We start from the raw sequence: 19841 nt of genomic DNA, 5'->3' as shown, positions 1-19841 counted from the left end.
GTAATGATCCAATAACCCAGTAAAATATTCACATTAATTATATTAGTAAATAAGATACGATGCTCTAACGCAAATAATCATATATGAATAAAAGAAAGTGTAAAGAAAACACATATTTACTACACCATACCAATTTATTTTAGTATTGTCAAATTGTGAAATTATTGGTGATGCCAAAAAGATGGTAATAAATTAATGCCAACGGTAAATTAATGAACAAGTATGGGTTTAAATGACATAATAATAAACATTCATTTACACGCGATATCAACAATACTCACAGAAGAAATGCAATTACATTATGGTTTTATTATATTTCACGTAATACATCCACTAGGCATTGTTAATATTGCTTTACAAGTAAAACGTACAAATACGTATCAGTTAATAAATTATACAAGCACTTTGGTAACTTGATAATAAATAAAAGCAATATTTTAACTTGTTAAAATAAATTACTAAAAGAATGTTTTAATTATACAAGTCGCAGTAAATGTTATTGTCTGATGAGCTAATAATTTATCTAAGTACTTATTAAGACCGTTAGCACGAAGCTAAGTACAATAAACGGAAAAATACTTAACCACCCACCACACTATTTGTAATTCATGGTTCATTACTTTTTACAAAACAATCTTTATTGGTCTACTTTTAAAATATGACAATGTGCACGGCACACTATCACTATCTTTAAAAATTCCGCTAAAACCTTTAATATTAAAATGAATCGAAACGCAGTTTCAACTACTGTCCAGTTCTAGAACCTATGTGAGAATTGCAGTTGAATCACACCACCAACTTAGTCAATTTACTATTTATGTGATTTATATCGTTGTAACATGTTTTTTTCGGGCAGATTTATTCATATAATTAACAAGTATCTTACCTCCTTATTATAATCTAAATATATTGAATTACAATAATTAATACAAAGGCAACATAATCAAAAATCATAGAATGGATTATAAATACAACTACACAACAATGATTATAAAAATAATAAAACAAAATAGAAAATTCACTAGGCTTAACACTACTGAAACAATTACGGAACATTTAAATACACGATCATAAATGAACAAAAATAAACTTGATAAAATTGACTATTGGTGTTTGTGTGAATCAAACTGTTTAAACTATACTAGGGCATAGGCGCGTGCGGCTAATCGAAGCGAATTCGGTACCCGTGAGTGGCGCCCTAGTAGATGTTGGCGAGGCGTGGCGACGCGTGCCGACGCTTACTTGCCGAGCTGCTTGATGAGGTGGTCGGTGCTGAGCGACTTCGGCCGCTCGATGGGGAAGCCGAGCGCGCGCGACCAGATCATCTGCGCGAGCACGCCCAGCGCGCGCGACACGCCGAACATCACCGTGTAGTAGTTCATCTCTGTCATACCGTAATACTGGAAACGGAATACACCAGTTATCTCACCGCCCTGCCTTGGAGGCGTACTTGTATTGCATGCGTGGTACGACCACTGATCTGAATTTTGACGGCTTTGAATTCTGGGTCGCGCAGTTTTTCTGCTCACAGACTGCCTGCAGTCTGGAATTTGTGTCCAATATGGTAATACTCCCGCCCCGTATCATATCATGGGCCGAAACACATTTAACGAGAAGTGGGTGCCCTGAAAGCACCTCTGCCTGCCCCGTCGGGGATAAATACATGATGTGTGTATCACACCAGTGGTGAATCAACACGCAAAAAAATGGATGAAGTTATATTTTTGTTATCTTATTTGTTAAGCTGACTTTTACAAGCTTTGAAGCATACAGGGCTTGCGGCGCGTCGTATTTGTGTAGAATTATTGAAATATTGCCGCTAGTCTAATTAATATATCTGGAAGTACACACTTGCCCAATAAATTGCGGGAACAACATGCTAGTCTAAACTAAGCTATATTGTAAGTAAAGTAACATCCAGGTAGACAAATTGGCAAACACGATTATCCCCGGCAGGACAATACAATTACGTCGGCAGAATAAAAAAATTGCATTTTTTATTGTGCACCGATTTAAATGATTTACTACGACTATAACTATAACTCCGACGTTTTATGACAAACATAATAAGAAAGCAAGCACGTTGAACTTAATTTTTTAATATTTACCTGCAAGAGAACGCCAGAGTGGGAATCTACATTGGGCCACGGGTTCTTGACCTTGCCGAGCTCGGTGAGGATCGGGGGCACCACCTTGTACACGGCGGCGACCAGCTTGAACAGCGGGTCGTTGGGCAAGTGCTTTAAGGCGAACTCACGTTGGCATGTGTACCTAAACATAACCAACATGAGCAAATATACACAACTAAAGATAGATCAGTAATCAACTCCAAGTAGCTTACTATAGCAATCCACTTTTTACGATATTATTTAATATTTTGATGTCATGTGATATTTTAAACATAAATTTTCTTTGATTGTACGTTTTTAAAAATTTCAATGAAATCGTTCATCATAGTAATAACTTCGTCATTGTAGAAGTTTTTAATCGTTTCACCTGGGGTCAGTCTTTCTCAGTACGGCGTGTCCGTAACCAGGCACCACCTGTCCAGACTTGAGGGTCTTCCAGATGAATTCTTTCAACTGTTCCTCGGTGAAGTTGTCGCCGACCTGCTTGCGGAGCTTCTCTAGCCAGATAAGCACCTAGGTTTAAAAAATGAAAAAAAAATGTTATTCGTAAATAAATACCGAAAAATCATATACGTTTCCTCAAACAATAGCATTTCACATGTTAAAATCTGTTGTTTAAATGACCTACTAACTAGTATATAAACTTAATTTATATACATATATATATAAGGCCAGTGCCACCTTTTCTGTACAGGTAGTCCATTCAAAGCCTAACTTTCGTTTTTACCTATTCGGGAAGCAACAAAAATTTCTCCTATATTTATTTGGAGTTGGTTTTAAACATTGTGTGCATAGATACGAACTTTACGTCATCTGAGTTTATAACATCTTTGTTAAGAGATAAAGTAAAATGGAAGATCTTTTAGTTATCATTTTGTGATGGATGACGGATTTTGGATTTTTTGTTAGATATATCCGCATGACATTGATGAATCGTTGCCAATGTAACATGAGGGAAGAGACAACAATATTACGTATAAGATACTTCGTATTGTTACTATGTCAATATAATAAATTTTGTGTTTTTAGACCTTACATTTATACAATAAGATTGAAGTAGTCTTTTTTACATTTTCCATATCATCAAACACCCAAATTAACATTATTATTAGGTAAGCCTAATTTCTCCACACCATAAAAGACTTTACCTATGTATTATGTTGAGCGTTCATGTATACATAACACGTTGAAAGTGTTCAGTTGGCATAATCTGGCCAAGTTATTGTGCACCGTCAATCACCCATTGTCGGTTTGTTATACTTGCAGTTTTCACCTACATCACGATGTAGGTCAATGAAAATGCGTGAATTTATATATTTTCTTTTCATCAATAGAATTTAAAATACGCACTTTTATTAACTTTCGATCTTTTTTTATTACTTTGAATGACGAAACGATCTTTCCGTTCGCTTGATGGTAAGCGATACGACCAGCCATAAATAGTAGAAAAATGCAACACCTTGAATAACAAAGTATTGTTTATTATTCCACTGCGCTCGCCATCCTGTGCCATGAGACGTTAAATCTTATTATGTGCAGTAGTCACACTGGCTAAAATGTTCTTCAAACAGGAACACAACAGTGACTCCACACTGCTGCTTGGCGGCAGAAATAGACATTGAGATGGTACCTACTCAGGCGAACCCTCACATATGAGAGAGTTACCACCAATAAATTTGGCATAAAATAGCTCATCTCTTTTTCAGATATATTAATAAAATGAAAATTTGGATTAACTATGTGTATTTCACTGGTTTATACATATTTATCTAATACCGTAATATTTTTGCAGTTTGTATTTATGAAAACATTTATGTTCATGCGTAAGTACACGAGAAACATAATAACCAAATAATGTTAATACAGACGTATTTCTGTATGCATGACGTCATCCGCGGTGCCTTTATTCGACCAAAACCGTGGTCGTTAGTATAGCGTGGTGTATACATTGACCTCACACCGAGGCCGGGCAGGAAATAGTGGTTATTAAATATTAATATATTTCCTTAAACAGTATTAAACCATCAAAATAATTTTAAAATCTTGTACCTACTGAGTTTTTATAAAATGAAATGTTAACGCTTTTGCTAACATTGAATACAAATGAGATTAAAAGAATGTTTTTTTAGTATTCTGGATGGAGAAAATTTCGAAAGCGACGCTTGGTATATGGCTGCAACATGGACGAAATCGCATTACAACCGAATGAAAGCACACGCACACACACAGACCTTTTCGCCCCGAAGATGTAAGCAAAGGCGCAATAGCGTATTTTCTTATGTTTGATTTTGTACATTACTCTATATTATGGAACAGAAAAATGTAAGAATAATATGGCTTTTTGTGAAAAACAAAAATGAGTCAAATACCCTACTAATGTGTACTCTTTTCGCTATTCATAAAAATTATATAGATGTATATGTAAATAAATCTTACCTCCTGGTTGGCCAGGCCGTGCAGAGGTCCAGCAAGACCGTTGAGGCCGGCGGCGAAGGACAAGTACGGGTCGCTGAGGGCGGATCCCACCAAATGCGTTGTGTGAGCAGAAACGTTGCCGCCCTCGTGGTCACTGCGGACAATCACAATGCAATACTCATCAAACTGTTCGTGGTTTCCACCGAGCGAATTGCACTCAACATTTACAATATATGGTATTTCAGATTTATGCTATAAAATAAATTAGAATATTGTTTCATGTATGAAACCATTGTCGTCGATTGTGATTCTTAAAAGTAGTATTCAAAGTTAGAGTGGTAATGAACATTTATAAAGCATTAAAATTACACAAAGAATCATAAACTAGGAATTAAACAACGATGAGTATTACGATTAATAGTTTTATTATGTTGTTGAAGGCAAGACGGTGTGCATACTAATAATGCTTACAACACAGAAGAAGACATATTTCGTCTTCTTTAATTTTTTATGCTACTTTGTTGAGAAAACGAATGCTTAGCGATTATCACCTCCGTTTATCAGTAAATAATAAATGAATAGTAACGTACAGTGTGACGAGAGAATGAATACACAGCATTTAACACCGCATACCTTCCAAAGTACGTCATCGGTTTACACAGTGTAAATTAAAAATAAATATTTCATGAGGTTCTACGTGTAATCTTTGGAACAGCAAATGGAACGAAATGTCGATATACATATTAAGTGCCGCATTAATCAACTTTGTACGAACAAAAATCCTTAAACCGTAGTGAACCGGATCCTTAGTTGTTCAGAGCCGATAAGGTCAAATATGCTACGCCGTAATTGTCGGTAACTTGGTGGATAATCTATTTACGTGGCATCAAGTCGTAAACAATAGAGATCATATTACATAAAATTGACGTTATCTCATAGATTGTATATCACCTCCACTTGTCGATACAATCGTAGCTTCATTTCCAAGATTACAAACTTGATAAAGTGTATACATGATAACACATTTTAGTTAGTGGTACAGGCATATCATTCGCGAGTGTTAAGATAATATGTTACATAACTGACGGAGGACAGATGTATTAGCAACAAACGCGACTGCGTGCCGTGCGCTATTACAAAAATTCCACGCAATTCATACACGAACTTATTGATTAGAAACAATTACTTAAGTGACTGTCACACACGATATTTGTATCTATTCATTAAAGCAAATACTTTTAGTTATTATTAGCACATGATATTGTGCATGAACTTATTTCACAATTTATTAGTTCAGCAATTCATGTAAACGGTGTGGGTAATGATAAAATTGGTCACATCTTTACCACGTTATTCATTACGTAATGCGCGTGGGTAGTACAAACGCGCAGTATGATATGAAAAATGTTAGTTTAACAAGTGTTCATTTCGCTGAGCAAACAAATATAGACCAATAAACGCACACAACCGGTCCAATTTTGCACTTGGTTTCTTTAAAGTTAAAAATGGAATATCCTGCGTCAAATTTCGTTCGTTCTGCATACGCCATATTTGAATCATTGTATACAGATATGCTACCAGGGTTCATTCGTTGGATAATAAAGTTTGATTATAATATTCAAATTTATTTTATAAATTATATATATTAGCTAGTTTGTTTTAACTCAAAATGTAACAAACAAAAATCATTGTTTTTTTAGTCTTATAAATGGAATTAAAAAGAGAAATATGGTAACACTCAAGCTATGGAAATAATGTGCAATGGGGTGTGACGTCACTAACGTTATAGCGTATGCGTGTGAGAGTAACAGCGAGATATTCCCACTGCATAAGTCTGTAGGCTGACATAAATTGCAAAAAGAAGTTGTTGCTTATGCAGAGTGCGTTAAAGTATAAAAAATGATAAGAAATACACATTAATGTACCTAATCTACAAGTAATGTGATTAGGTATTGGTTAAAGTTCAACAATGAGTAATACTTAGTGGATAAAGGAAGTATTTTATGCATATATGATAGTACTGCAAGAAACTTATATGGATTATTTAAAGCCTAGATTTGTAAGAAGTAATATAGTACAGACCAACATAACAACGTTGACAAGACGAGACGAGAGAGCTCACAAACTAAGCAAACATGCAATACGTATAATATGATTCGCATTCAGCAATGACATGAATATGTGTTCATTCAGACATACATTCGCAACGCTTCAATGTGTTTGTACGTGGTTATCATGACTATAGCTCTCAACATCCATTATTTTTATCGCCGAATAAAAGGCACGGCGTGCTAGTCTTATTTCCGTCCTATGACGTGATAGGTAGCGAACCTGGCGATATTTGTGTTTATTCAAAATGTAAGTCTCACAAAAGTTTTATTGGCTCTAGGAATCGAACCAAGACCCCGGCAACCACACGAGTGCGTTGCTAGTAGAACAATGAAGCAATCGCAAACAGCAGAATGATAATATGAACGTCAGTAACAATGATGTTTAACCAGCAACTAATATCCCTTTGTCAGCTTCCCACTAGTTCAATCACACAGACAATACGGATTCGCAAAGACAATTACTTTCAGCGCATCTCAGAACTGATTGTATTACTAGTTTCGTTTAACCATGGTCTAATTAACAATCTTGTACGAAACAGAAAGACAATACAAATGCAAGACGTATTTACGTACATATTTGAATGTTTTAAATTGTATTGTTTTTAGAGTAATGCGACACAGGACCATTCAAAATGGTAAAATGAACCAGCTAGGTTCTTACACAAGCAATACAATATAATTTTAACCAAATACAACTCTTATCGAGGATAAACTGATGAGCTCAACAAAATTTAAATACCAAACGATTAAAGATAAAATCAAAATAAAGTATACGTCAAGAAGAGATTCTCCAGCATTATTAGTAAGCACCGGTGTTATTATTCGGTAATTTGATGCAGATACTAATTGAACGTCGATATGGAAACTGAAAACAAATTTACAACTTTGGTGCCTATGGAAGCAAAATATGTAGCACGATGTTGAATAACATTTTGCATATTATTTTTAAAAATGATTCAAGTATATAAATTTATAATAACAAAAATCTTTAATAAAAGAAACCTTCCTATGGGGAATTACCTTGAAACTACCGTCTTGTGGGTTGACTGCATTTTGCATAAATACATCCGATACTATCCGCTACAAACTTACCTGATAATGATATACTTAACATTCTACAAACGTGACAAATGAAGAATTTTGTTGTACGAAGTCTGTGACGAATGACGCTTACCTGTGGATGGTGAGGTAAAGTCGCATGAGTTCCGTGAACTGGGGGTTGTCGTATCCCAACATCGTGCAGTAGTTGGCGGACCAGTCCTTGTTGTCGTCGATGGCGCCGATGCCTTTGCCGTCGCGGTACGTGTTGCGGTAGATGGTCGCCGCGATCACCGGCAGTTTGGCGATAAGGTTCATTGTGTCTTCGTACACGTACTACAGAACAATTGTTTACTACAATATTGAACGTTAACAGGATAAAAAGAGCAATATTACAATATTTATGAATATAATAAATTCATTATTGATCCTGTAAAGCTTTACAAAAAATAAAAATTGCAGCCAGCTCACCTCCCAATATTTGGATTTGTGTACTCCCTCAGAGTAAGCCTGTGCGAACTGGGACTCGCTGTTGAGGGCGGTGACGGCGGCCGAGAATTGTGACATGGGGTGCAACTTGCTCGGCATATTGTTCAACATTGTCACCACGTGAGCGGGCAGCTCGGCTCTGCAAATAGAACATTCATCCTCACTACCTAGTAGTGTTCTTTGCCCTATAGGAGCCCTATATCATTTGATGAAATCCTTTCAGCTTTACGAACTTTTCGACACCCACGAAATTCAGCGTACGGGCAAGGCCCTTATAGTTTTGTAGGTTTAAGGGACCTTTATCATTAATACGGCGATTGCTTCAGCCCTGTTACCTAATACCACGAAACAATTACTGAAAGTTGCGATACCCTCCCACTCGCGCCTCCTCACCGACCTATTTATTTATGCTAACGGGTCACAACGATCGATAGGCTTGGCCATCTTTATTCTATCTAGGTTGCTTAGTTATTCTTATGCCGAGTAGTTGGAAATAATTTCCGAGACCATCTGAAATTAACCATCTGGAGCTTAGTAATTTCCCGTAACATGCGTTATATTATAAGTAGGTACAATAAACTAATTGTATCACGCGTGGATTTACGTTTCCAAATCACTTAAGAATATTATACAGCCTCATTAAAATATTTTATTCATTACAAAATAATAGGCGTATAGCTAAAACGAGTCATTTAACATCGCTTTAAACGATTACTCGCCAGTCGCACGCCATGTAACTCGTGTTGCCCTCCATTAAATTATTTATACACGTGAGCACTTGTTCTGTTTCCTTTTTATATAAACATATCATCTCATACAGATTAATGTGTTTTCAATGAATGCAACATATAACAAATATAATGTTTCTTACCTCTGAGCCCATTCTTTTGAAACGGCTTTGACTTGAGCATCGGTAGGAATATCTCCCGTGACAAGGAGCCAAAACAGACCCTCAGGGAGGGGCTCCTCTCCGCCCTTGGCTTTGGGGAGTTGTTTCTGGCACTCGGGGATAGACAAGCCACGGAATCGGATACCCTCGTCGGCATCCAACACAGACGTTTCCCATACTAGGCCCTTAATGCCACGCATGCCACCGTACATCTGTACAAAAATATTATGCTTTCAATGTAGCCGATATTTACGACACATTAGTCTATAAAAATAATCGACGTAACTGATACATTATTGATATGTATTTTAACAAATCGCTTCTTCGTTACTTAAAAATAATATATGAATTAAAAATAAATAATATATATATTTAAATTGTAAATTATTTGTTAAAAAAATTTTTTCGTCCCTGGTACTACGAGAACACGTATGACTGGTATAACTTATAGTAACCATATAATTATAGATATAGTAAGTATGCGTGTTTAAAACCATAACAAAAGGTTATTGATACGAATGAATTAAAATGCAAGCATACAGATATATTTGTCGGTATAGCCGTATAAACAACACGCGGCACGATATCATAAAGTTGAGTTTATTGAACTCTACGCTACAGGGACATTTTGGTAATGTATTTTTAAAAGCAATATTTTTATTGCTCAGTATTTGACTAAATTTTCAGTGTTCAGACAAGTTTAGTAGTTACCAAAATTACTACTTCCTACTTGAGTAAAAATTTAAATACTCGCGTGGTCCTAACTAACCTTTACAGACGATATAAAATTGTAGTCGAGAAAATCACTTTGGTTAATAGCGAGGTTTAACAATACTAGCAGACTTGAAAAAATCACCTGTGTAAATAAATTGCCTGTAATAAATGTATTTCGCAGCGAAGGTGTAAGAAATGTACAGCAATATATTTGCAATCATGTCTTAGTACATCATCCAACAAAAACAACGTTTTCCATTTACTATTTCCCATTACGAAACGTGATTATTTATTTTGAAGATGCAGCAATTGAATGGAGTTTAACAAGCTAAGGCCCTATTTTATAATGAATAATATCACTATGGAGAGCACAATATGTGATTAAAACATAATTGAATTTCGGAACAAAGATCAAGGTCAACACGTTCTCATCTGCGGATAGCGAACACAGCTCTAGCCTAAAGCCCCGCTTGTACATTAAAAAAATATAATATGTATATTGATGGTTAAACATATAATCGATATAAAAAATGTTACAATTCAATTCTAGAAGACACAAATATTGAAATATTAATGTTTTTTCGTATAAATTACGAAGCGAAGTGAATAAAATTTAAAGAAAGAGCCACTCACCATGTCGACGGTAACCTCTCCCACTTTGGTCGAGCCATGCTTTTTGCGGAATTCACGGATTTTTTCTTGTTCCTTGGGGATCTTTTCTTGAAGCACACTCTTCAAATTGGTTTGTTCCGCACTCAAATTTCTCAATAAAATCGTTGTCGCCGGACATAATTTCTAAACAAAGGAAAAAACAGGCCATTAGGACTATGCATTGATAAAATAATATAGGACAGCTAACTTTGACTCCTTGCTTTTGTGATTGTTTTATTTGAATACTAATCAAAGTCAATACATAATACGCGTATGTACTTGTGTCGAACAAACAACCACATTCAACGGAAAGGGCGCACAGTTTTAAATTAAACCATCAATACAAGATAACTGGGTCTTATTTTAATCTCCTCTAATAAATAGAGCTGGAGAGTTTGGTTTGTTTAAAAAAATATAGGTATATATATTATATGTGTTTCAAATACGTATAACATGTATTATTTATGAACATATTCATATTATTAGTCTGTAATGTTTATTATAATTACGTTCAACGCAAACAATAGGTACATATTCAAGATTTTTTTCAAGAACTAATATTATTATAGCGAATTATAATTAAGACAAACCGTGCATTATTACGGGGTGCAGTACTGCGCGACTCCAATACAATGGATTGGTTTGTGTTGCAGGATAATGTTTCATACACGGAATGTCTTCAGGTGGACCTGTGACTTTCGTAATAATGTGATGCCAGATGTGGCTTTGTATTATCAAACTACTTTAAATAGTTTCAAATATTACATTGTACTATCTGGCATCCCATTTTTTGGGTTCAATATATTATAAGTTATTACGCTTTAAGAAGTTAAATATCCACAATAATGAAATTTTGGTACATGATTACATATTATAGCTAAGATATGCGGCTTACTGTTCCATTAGTCAGATGCCTACGTCATCACTGTAAATACCCGATAGTGGTATGTGTATTATATCATCCTATCAGCTTTTTGAAAACATATTGCCCCAGATTATGTGTGAAACGTAAATGTACCTAATCAGGTGATAGTAAATGTGTGGAAATTAACACGTACAGTGTTTTAAGCATATGGAAGTTTTTATTGAAGATTCTAATATGTAGGTACCTACCATTTTATACTCTATGTACATATCTGTGCTAGCCGCCAACAAATTGTTACAAAGTTATTAAAATGTAATTGATTGATTTTTATTGTACCCAAAACTCATTAAATCATTTAATTATTGAGCGAAAAGAACACGAGTTTTAATATACCTATTAACAACTTATTGTAATGATAACTGTTATGTGTTGTGGTAAAAATCATCAATGGAATTGTTACTGTATTTATGTTACTGTGATAGATATTAATAACCTGATGTATGCGTTATTCAATTAATGATTATTACGTGTCATTAGTTCTACTAGCATAAAATAATACGTTTTAAATTGAACTTTCCTACTGGAACAAAAGTATTTTTTGTAAGTATTAAGTACTTAATTAAGAATGCGTTAATACTATCTTATCAAACTAACTTGCCTGTTATGCCTTAATGCCAAGTTATTACTAAAACATTGTTTTTTAATTATCTTACGAGTTACGAGTGGTTCTACATATTATAGTAAAATAAAAGGCTGAAGCAACAAAACTTGTATTTGAAACTGTGCTGGTCCTGGTGTTGTCCTTATCCTCAAGCGAGGACGCGATTCTTTGCCATCAAAGGCCATTAGAATTAAGGTCACAGCTATAATTATGTAAAGTACGCGGTAAAATCACGAGTTTCCTTGTAATTTATAAACATACTTTTTCACCAAACTGCGGGAGGAAAAATTTACCTTTTTTGTACAATAAGTTCTACTTATTTAACTTAGTATTTTATTCTGATATTGATATTATTTGCAATTTACAATGTATAAGTATGCTTTTTTGGATTCAATAAATATGATTAAAAATTGTATCATAATAAAACTACCATCGCAGTAACGAAATTCAAGTTTTTGTCCTGTTTATGTATTGCACTGTTTTATTATCATCTCATCTTCCTAATATTCATTCAGTGAGAGTAAAAGCAGGATTCGTATGAATCGCAGAGTCGGATGAAATTTGATCTGCTAATAGACCATGACCATGTCTACTTTTATACTGTAAAAGTACTTATTATTATAGTAAGGCTTTTATGCCGGGACGGGTCTTTTAAACTATTTACTGAATAAAACTGTTAAGTGTCTACACTCATCTTCATGTCTTACAATTCCGTAATACATAGTTTTTATTGCGAAGTCCCAATAATCAGAAAACGTAATAATAAAAATGTGTGTTATAGCCATTCGTGTCACTACACATGTTTCGCTCAATTAACTGTTCTAGAATATTTATTGTAAAACTTGCGAGTTGAGAAAATATTTTACCGGCTACGTCCATACGCCAGTGTTGGTATCTACGACATACATGACTCACCTTTTACGTAAATCCCCGTTTGTACAATGGGAATTTTTAATTAATTCCGTGACTACTTGCGTGTAAAAGGAACAAAGTACTGAATATTTCCGCTTCGGTAATAAACATGGAAGCGAAAACATCTAAACTACGTCAAAAGGGCACAGATTAACGTAATTCTAGAAAGAAATGTTAAGATAAACTATTATACATAATCACGCATATGCAAGTTAACAGCACACTCAGATGAGCTCTCCATTTGCACATTAACTTTATATTAAACGTATATATGACGGAATTATTCAATAATTGTTAAGTTTCTGTATCAAAACATTGTATTCAATAATAACATTATTATCCAGTTCAACCCATCAGAATAAGTAATAACTGTGTATAGGTCCCAACAGCTATGTTTTATTTATAACGGAACAAGATGTTTAATTTATTGCATAATAATCACCCCCTGATAGTTTAGATATTTTAGAAATATATTTCATGTACAGAATTGACCTCTCTACGGATTTATTATAAGTATAGATAACACTTTTTGGTTTTTATATAATTTGAGCATAACTTCCAGGATTATAAAAAACATTATTAGTCGCCCGGCGTGCCTTCATATCGTACCTACAGAGTAGGACCGCTAAGTTATGACCGGTTTGAAGTTAGACACAAAACTCGTCACCCTCTTGACTCCAGAAACAAAGGCTTTTACTCCACCCGTTATAAACTTCAAGGCGGCCGTACTGTAATAAAGAAGTCGAAAAACTGATCAATGGGGTCATGTTATGCTACGCGTCATGCGATCGATGGACACCGATAATGCCAAAGCACCGAGGGTGCGTTAGCAACACACCTAGATTCTTTTAGGAGTAAAATGACGATTTTAATGATTACCTCCTGTAGTTTACTGACACCACAAAACACAACATCATAGAGATTGTTTCACCACAATTTACTGAGAGCTTGCGGTTGAGGGCAATGTTGTTTTCGGTATGTTAAAGTGCCCATTTACAGACGTCACGCTCGCTCTCGTACGGCCACTATTTCTGGTAATGGGGCGTCGTAATACGCCTGCATGCATTTATTCTCTACTTGCGGGAGTTACGGTTACGTTTACATCATGTATGTAAACATACATTACTTTAATAATTTCTGTAGTAAATGGGATACCTAACTATTTTGAGGTTTTCGGGTTCTTGATAATGCTATTAGTCTAGGTGATTGCACCTACAAAGAAAAAAAAATGATTTTAATATTAAGAACAGTGAAAACCGAATATCGACATTGAAGAGACCACCTAATTTGAGCTCTATGTCTGATACTCTTTTCTATACTTACATCTATTTCTATTTAGTCTTATAACCGATACGTCGTTATAACCGGTTTCTAACATTTACATCTTTTAAGAAAATTTAAGAAGAGCAAATCGTTATCATATTTAAAATTAGTGAAATCTGATTGCTTTATTTTTTAAGCCAATTCATCTGAAGAGTTCTGAATGAGTAAATCATAAGTATCGCTATGAACAGGTGTGTAAATACGAGCAAGTGCCTAGTAACTATTAGAAGCCATAGCCGGACGAGGCTGGCGACCCTGACCATTTACGTCACAAACCAGAACTCCATTATTTTTGAATAAGTAAGTACTTATGTATTTTTTTCAACAGTTTATTGTTAAGAACGGGTAAAATAATTGTTTTGTAATTTTTCAACTCCTGTAGTATTACAGAGCGAATACATTTGGGCGTGTGCCCGACGAGTGTCGGTTGACCTGTGTTATCTTTAGAGTGGGAGCATTGCAGAGGACACGCATCGTGAATGTCATCGATGTCATTCCTTAGTTACAGTATTTTACTGATAAAATAATGTTATTGATAAGTACCATGATAAATAATCTCTACTTTTTCCGTCTATGTATCTCATTATAAGATGCATAGACGAATTAATTTTCAAGCTGTACCTACTTGCTTTTCCGGGATTATATTAGTTACAATTCGTTATAGGAAAAGAAAATCTTTGTTTTGCTATTTTTTACGGAAAAAACCCGCTATAATGTTTGTGGCTCCGTTTTGCCAAGTCACGCCTGATCACAATCATGCGATTACTAGTAAGAAAAAAGCGTTGTTTTTGTACCACCGCGCCGCTGCAACATCAAGGTTAAAAGATAAAAGAACCTTTTTGTAAAATTATTATGGCTATGTCGAAGAAGAAACATAGGGGCAGAGTAACGTATTTGCCTTTAGGGCAAAATACCTAATTAAATAAATCTGATCAAAATATGTTAGTAGAATCTGGAAGGCAACGTACGTATGGAGTAGGCTGTGGGGCTATACCGATACACATAGATACTAATTACTTTGTGCTATCCGCAAACTGTAAACAAGGTGTAAACTGTAAACAGACTTAATAAAATTAAGTTAAGTCGTACACTATTAAACTATTAATGTAAATACCTAATTACTATATTTATGTGATTTTTACGTTCAATTTAAAAACCTCGTTTAAATTTTATGAATGCATCTAATTACTTATTTATATTGTTATGATATAGAAATATATACCTAAGCTATAAAGAGCTAAATGACCGAATGTGGTGGCAATTAGCAACAACACTGAAGTAACTTTAAGATGTATCGGACACTCAGCTCGCGTGTACACGTGACCAACAATGCACCCCGCAGAAGCTCAAGCTGCGCTGGCACCGGTTATCACGCCAAGCGCCATCCACCGTGCGTGACACTGACATAGATTTGTCAAGGCCATTGGTATAGCCACTGCCGCACGGTAATCACATGACATGGTATTACAAACAGATTAAGCAATATCGACTTCTTTTACCCTACAGGGATACTTGGTAGTCATTTTGACTAACACGGCACACATTTTTTCATCTCCTTATGTAGCTTTAGTTTCTCGTGTCTTCTCCGTTAGTGGTGAGAGGTGAAGATTTAATGAGATAGATTAACGAATCTACAGAAATCTGGGTAGCAACACATACTTACATGTTAGTCATATCGACTAATAAAAAGCCATTCTTTAAGGTTTCTGTTTGATACTTTCGCCATACTTACAAATTTATATTTATTTTTCTATTACTTTCTCAAAGTACAAGTTTTACTTAAAAATAAAATATTTTTACCCAAATCATTATGTTTTACCACTCCATTCTAGGATTTCCGCTCTTCACTAATAATCTTATTTAAAATTGGATACATGACTGGTTGTTGACCATTAATTATTTTTTTTTAATATCACCTTTGGTTGATTTTTGATCCATATTTATTTAAATTACTGACTCACATAAAAAGAAGCATAATAAGTACATTCAAGGAATTCAATAAGTATAAGTCCAAATGACTGATGAAAAGCATATTATGTGTATTTAAATAACAGAAGTCTTCTAAGGTTAATCACACTATGTGTGATTGACTTGGGACTATTAATATAAAAGATTATTGTCTTATGGTGATTTTTATACTCAATATTTTAATCCTTAACCCCTGCAGTTAAGGCAAATATGTATAATTGTTAAAAAAATGTCAGTCTTCTTCTGATTGTCTTAGCACATTAATTGTATCGTATAATATATATATAGAATGAATTAATTAAGACAATAAAAAAAATAAGATGAGACACAACTAACATTTTGTTATATTTATCTGCAGAAATATTCAATCTATTATAAATTTTATGGCACATGCGTATTGCGTAATGAATAGGAGCAAAAACAGTATCATATTTTATTGATAAAAAGGTGGTATAGAGATGATAAATTGCAAATATAAATTTTATTAAATATAAATTAAGATTATATTATAATTATGGCAAACAGTAATTCAACAGAATATTTCAGATTTGAAAAATTTCTAGGTATTTTAATTTTGCAAACAAGTCTTTAAATTATAAATATCTCAATCAAAAATATATTTTTCGATGTTAAAATTGTTATTTATTATTAAAATAAGCATTTGTGCTTTATATACCTAGACAAACTTCTACTCTGTAGAATTAAAACAAAACGACATGCGCCATTGCAAAGACCAAATTTGAATACTTAATAAATAATTAGACATTACAGCAATGAAATAAACAATTACCTTTAATACAATATGTGAGCTAATTCTATGAATTCAGAGTTGAGACAGACAATGTGTCAGCATTTCAATTCAGAGCAGATGCTTAGAGTTGTATAACGATGGATCCTTTGGAATTATTCATAACTACCTACTAATAGTATAGTTATTAAATTAGCAACAAAATATATTGAGAATACTACAAAAGATTTGTTAAACCTTTAAAAAATATATATAATCATGACTTCTTTATTAACAAGTACTATTCTGGTTACAATCTTGCCTAATTCCTGAGAGCTGGGATACTTATCGCTTTTTATACTAATACACAGATTGTTTCCCATTAATGCAAAGTATAATTTCAAAATCTGATTACAGAAGTAAGTTTACACTGACAATAGTATTAAGTTATTCATAATAATATATTTTATATCAGAGTTATGATTAATAATAATATTAATATTATGATATTGGGACTGATTATTGTAATAAATTAATCAATTAACAGACCAAAATACACTATACAAACCAGTCAGTTGACAAAAAAGTACATCAAGATACAAGATCATCTAATAAAAAGAAATATGGTTTGGATCCTTTTTACTAACCATATCCAAATTAGTTAAAAAAAATTACTTCACATTACATACTTACAATTCCTATAAATAATTCAAACATGTTTTTCTCCATATTTCTGTATATTAAGTATATTTAATTTTACATTTCCGATATCATTTATCAAGCAAGATTGAGTTAACCACATTCTGGAAATAAACCTGCACACCCCATAGTAACAAAAAAATGATGTCCCTTTAGTTACAAGGTTCATGTTTTTTTTTTCATTTCAGTTCTAAATTTGTCAGATCTCACCTAGTTTGTGTGATGTCAGCACCATTACTATATATGTAGTAACAGAACATTAAGTTAGTATAACTGTATTAAAATACCATTTTTAATAATTTTATTACAAAATTCTGCACAAGTTCAAATTTAAATTACTATGTAAATAAAACACTACAGCAAGATTGTCATAACATATGCCATGAACTTTAACATGTTAAGTAATTAGTTATTACCAATAGTTATGTTACTTTTGACTTCATATTTGTGATAATATAAAATAACATAATATGAAGTTAGAAGTAGGTAAGTACAACTATTTCTAAAATTGCATTTGAAATGGCTGCTATCTTATTATATTAACGAAATTTATTTAAAATATGTATGTATTTGTCAGGCAATATTTCAGAAAAAAAATTTAGATCTTAATTTCTGTGATTCTTTTTTCAAAAAAATTTACATTCTGTATTTTTCATAATTCTCCAATTAAAAATGCCGCGAAATAAGAACATAAAATACCATTCAATTATGTTTAAATACATAATATTTGATTGAATACGACGAACGAAAAAGGCACAAAAACTAAATTATATATCTAGTAACAAAGTTTTCACACGTAAAATCACGTGGGCTTTGACAAATTTACAAAAAAAATATGTTAATCCGGCTAGACAATGAAGTTGTCTATTATGGCAGCAATGTATACCTGTACCAAAATTACCGGGCTTTTTAAACAAAAGTAACGAACAATTTAAAAGATGCTTTTAAAATTGTATTGTTAATATAATTTTTAATCTTCTTGCATGACAAAACGCTATAATAAAACCTAAAATAGTTTTTATTCATATTACATAACTTCGAACTAAAAATGTGGATAACAAGGTTATAAAATGATGCACCAAAAATATTCCTGTAGGAGAATCTTCATAAAGTTGTATATATAAATAGACTATAAAAGAAAGTTTGAATAATTACCTGTACTTCAGCTAATTTTACAGACGTGATCCTGAACAGAGCCATTTTTGAACCCACCGAGCGCCAACTACCGCACACAACTACACCACACCTTGCTCGCGATCGATCGCATTCGCAAGTGGAAAATTGGCAATGTTGGCTGACTTGACGACTCACAGGACTTGGAGCACACACACGGCACGACCAGTGTTTCCACGTACGACTTTGGTTTTACCCTAAGTTTTATAAGAAAAATCCCTTAAAGACCTTTGAAAATTCCTATTGGAAGGAATATTATTACCAGTAGCTTCTCATGTATATAACCGATTTGATATAACATTCTTTATAACGTCGAGCTCAAAATGGCAACAATTCAAAAAAATTTGCAAGGCATTGCTAGCATTCGTTTTTCAGTTTATCAATTCCGTTACAGAATTCTTTATGCAATTTCAAATAATAATCTCGACCTAAATTAATAAAGGAATCTGTAATATTATAAATTAAATTGAGTTGCACGTATAATATTTCAATAGAAAAAAATGAATGTCTATGAGGTAACACCATTTTGTACGGGAAACGGAGCGTGCTTTCTGATTATAAACTAAGAAATGGATATTTAAACTCGGCCTGTGGAATTATTACCAAACTGGCGTCTAGAAGCACTGCTGGGGAGTGGAGGCTATTGAGCTCAATAGACTAGTATCCGGAGCCACGATAATAAAAATATATTTTGCCGTCGGTGTTGTCAGATTAGGCGGTTTTTGGGTTACCTTGAAATAGTCTAAAGTTATGCTATAAAATCAAAATTATTTGACAATGGCGAAGTCACGGGTATAGTATAGCGATGGAATAATGAACCTAAGGAAAGAAGAAGTAGTTTACCTTGAAGGGAATTGGCACTGAATGTTATGAACGTACCAGTTGCCATTTAGCCTGTTTCGAAAGGGTCGCGTTAACGACCTTTTTGGAGAGAAAATTTCCCAAGAATCGTTGTGATTTGAACAGATTTTTTAATTAAACGAAAATGTGTCACGATACTTAAAAAGGAACAGCTACTTCAACCAGCCTACATATTGCTTTTTGCATCAAACAAGTATAAAGCAAGCATTTTGTATT

The 19841-nt window shown here is 33.7% G+C and overlaps 1 protein-coding gene across 1 annotated transcript; it reads right to left on the bottom strand.

Annotated features, from left to right (window-relative positions):
- Positions 1-115: 115 nt before the first annotated feature.
- Positions 116-18791, bottom strand: LOC115450854 (probable citrate synthase 2, mitochondrial). Its single transcript, XM_030178975.1, has 9 exons — positions 18747-18791; positions 10419-10580; positions 9054-9283; positions 8165-8321; positions 7830-8029; positions 4566-4698; positions 2497-2642; positions 2109-2271; positions 116-1400 (listed from the first exon to the last, which is right to left on the bottom strand). The coding sequence occupies exons 1-9, from the start codon at positions 18789-18791 to the stop codon at positions 1239-1241; spliced, it is 1398 nt and encodes a 465-aa protein (XP_030034835.1). The 3' UTR covers positions 116-1238.
- Positions 18792-19841: the final 1050 nt, after the last annotated feature.

Source organism: Manduca sexta, chromosome 27, assembly GCF_014839805.1.
Source record: "Manduca sexta isolate Smith_Timp_Sample1 chromosome 27, JHU_Msex_v1.0, whole genome shotgun sequence".
Lineage (NCBI taxonomy): Eukaryota > Metazoa > Arthropoda > Insecta > Lepidoptera > Sphingidae > Manduca > Manduca sexta.
The sequence above is the reverse complement of the archived record's forward strand: the minus strand, read 5'-3'. Positions and strand labels throughout refer to the sequence as shown.

Bases quoted from the DNA above. Each gene is read 5' to 3' on its own strand.
- LOC115450854 (XM_030178975.1), bottom strand. From the start codon at position 18,791: ATGGCTCTGTTCAGGATCACGTCTGTAAAATTAGCTGAAGTACAG. The intron at 10,581-18,746 runs GTAATTATTCAA...TCCTTTGTTTAG, and splicing joins TAAAATTAGCTGAAGTACAG to AAATTATGTCCGGCGACAAC. The intron at 8,322-9,053 runs GTAAGAAACATT...TTCTATTTGCAG, and splicing joins TCAAAAGAATGGGCTCAGAG to AGCCGAGCTGCCCGCTCACG.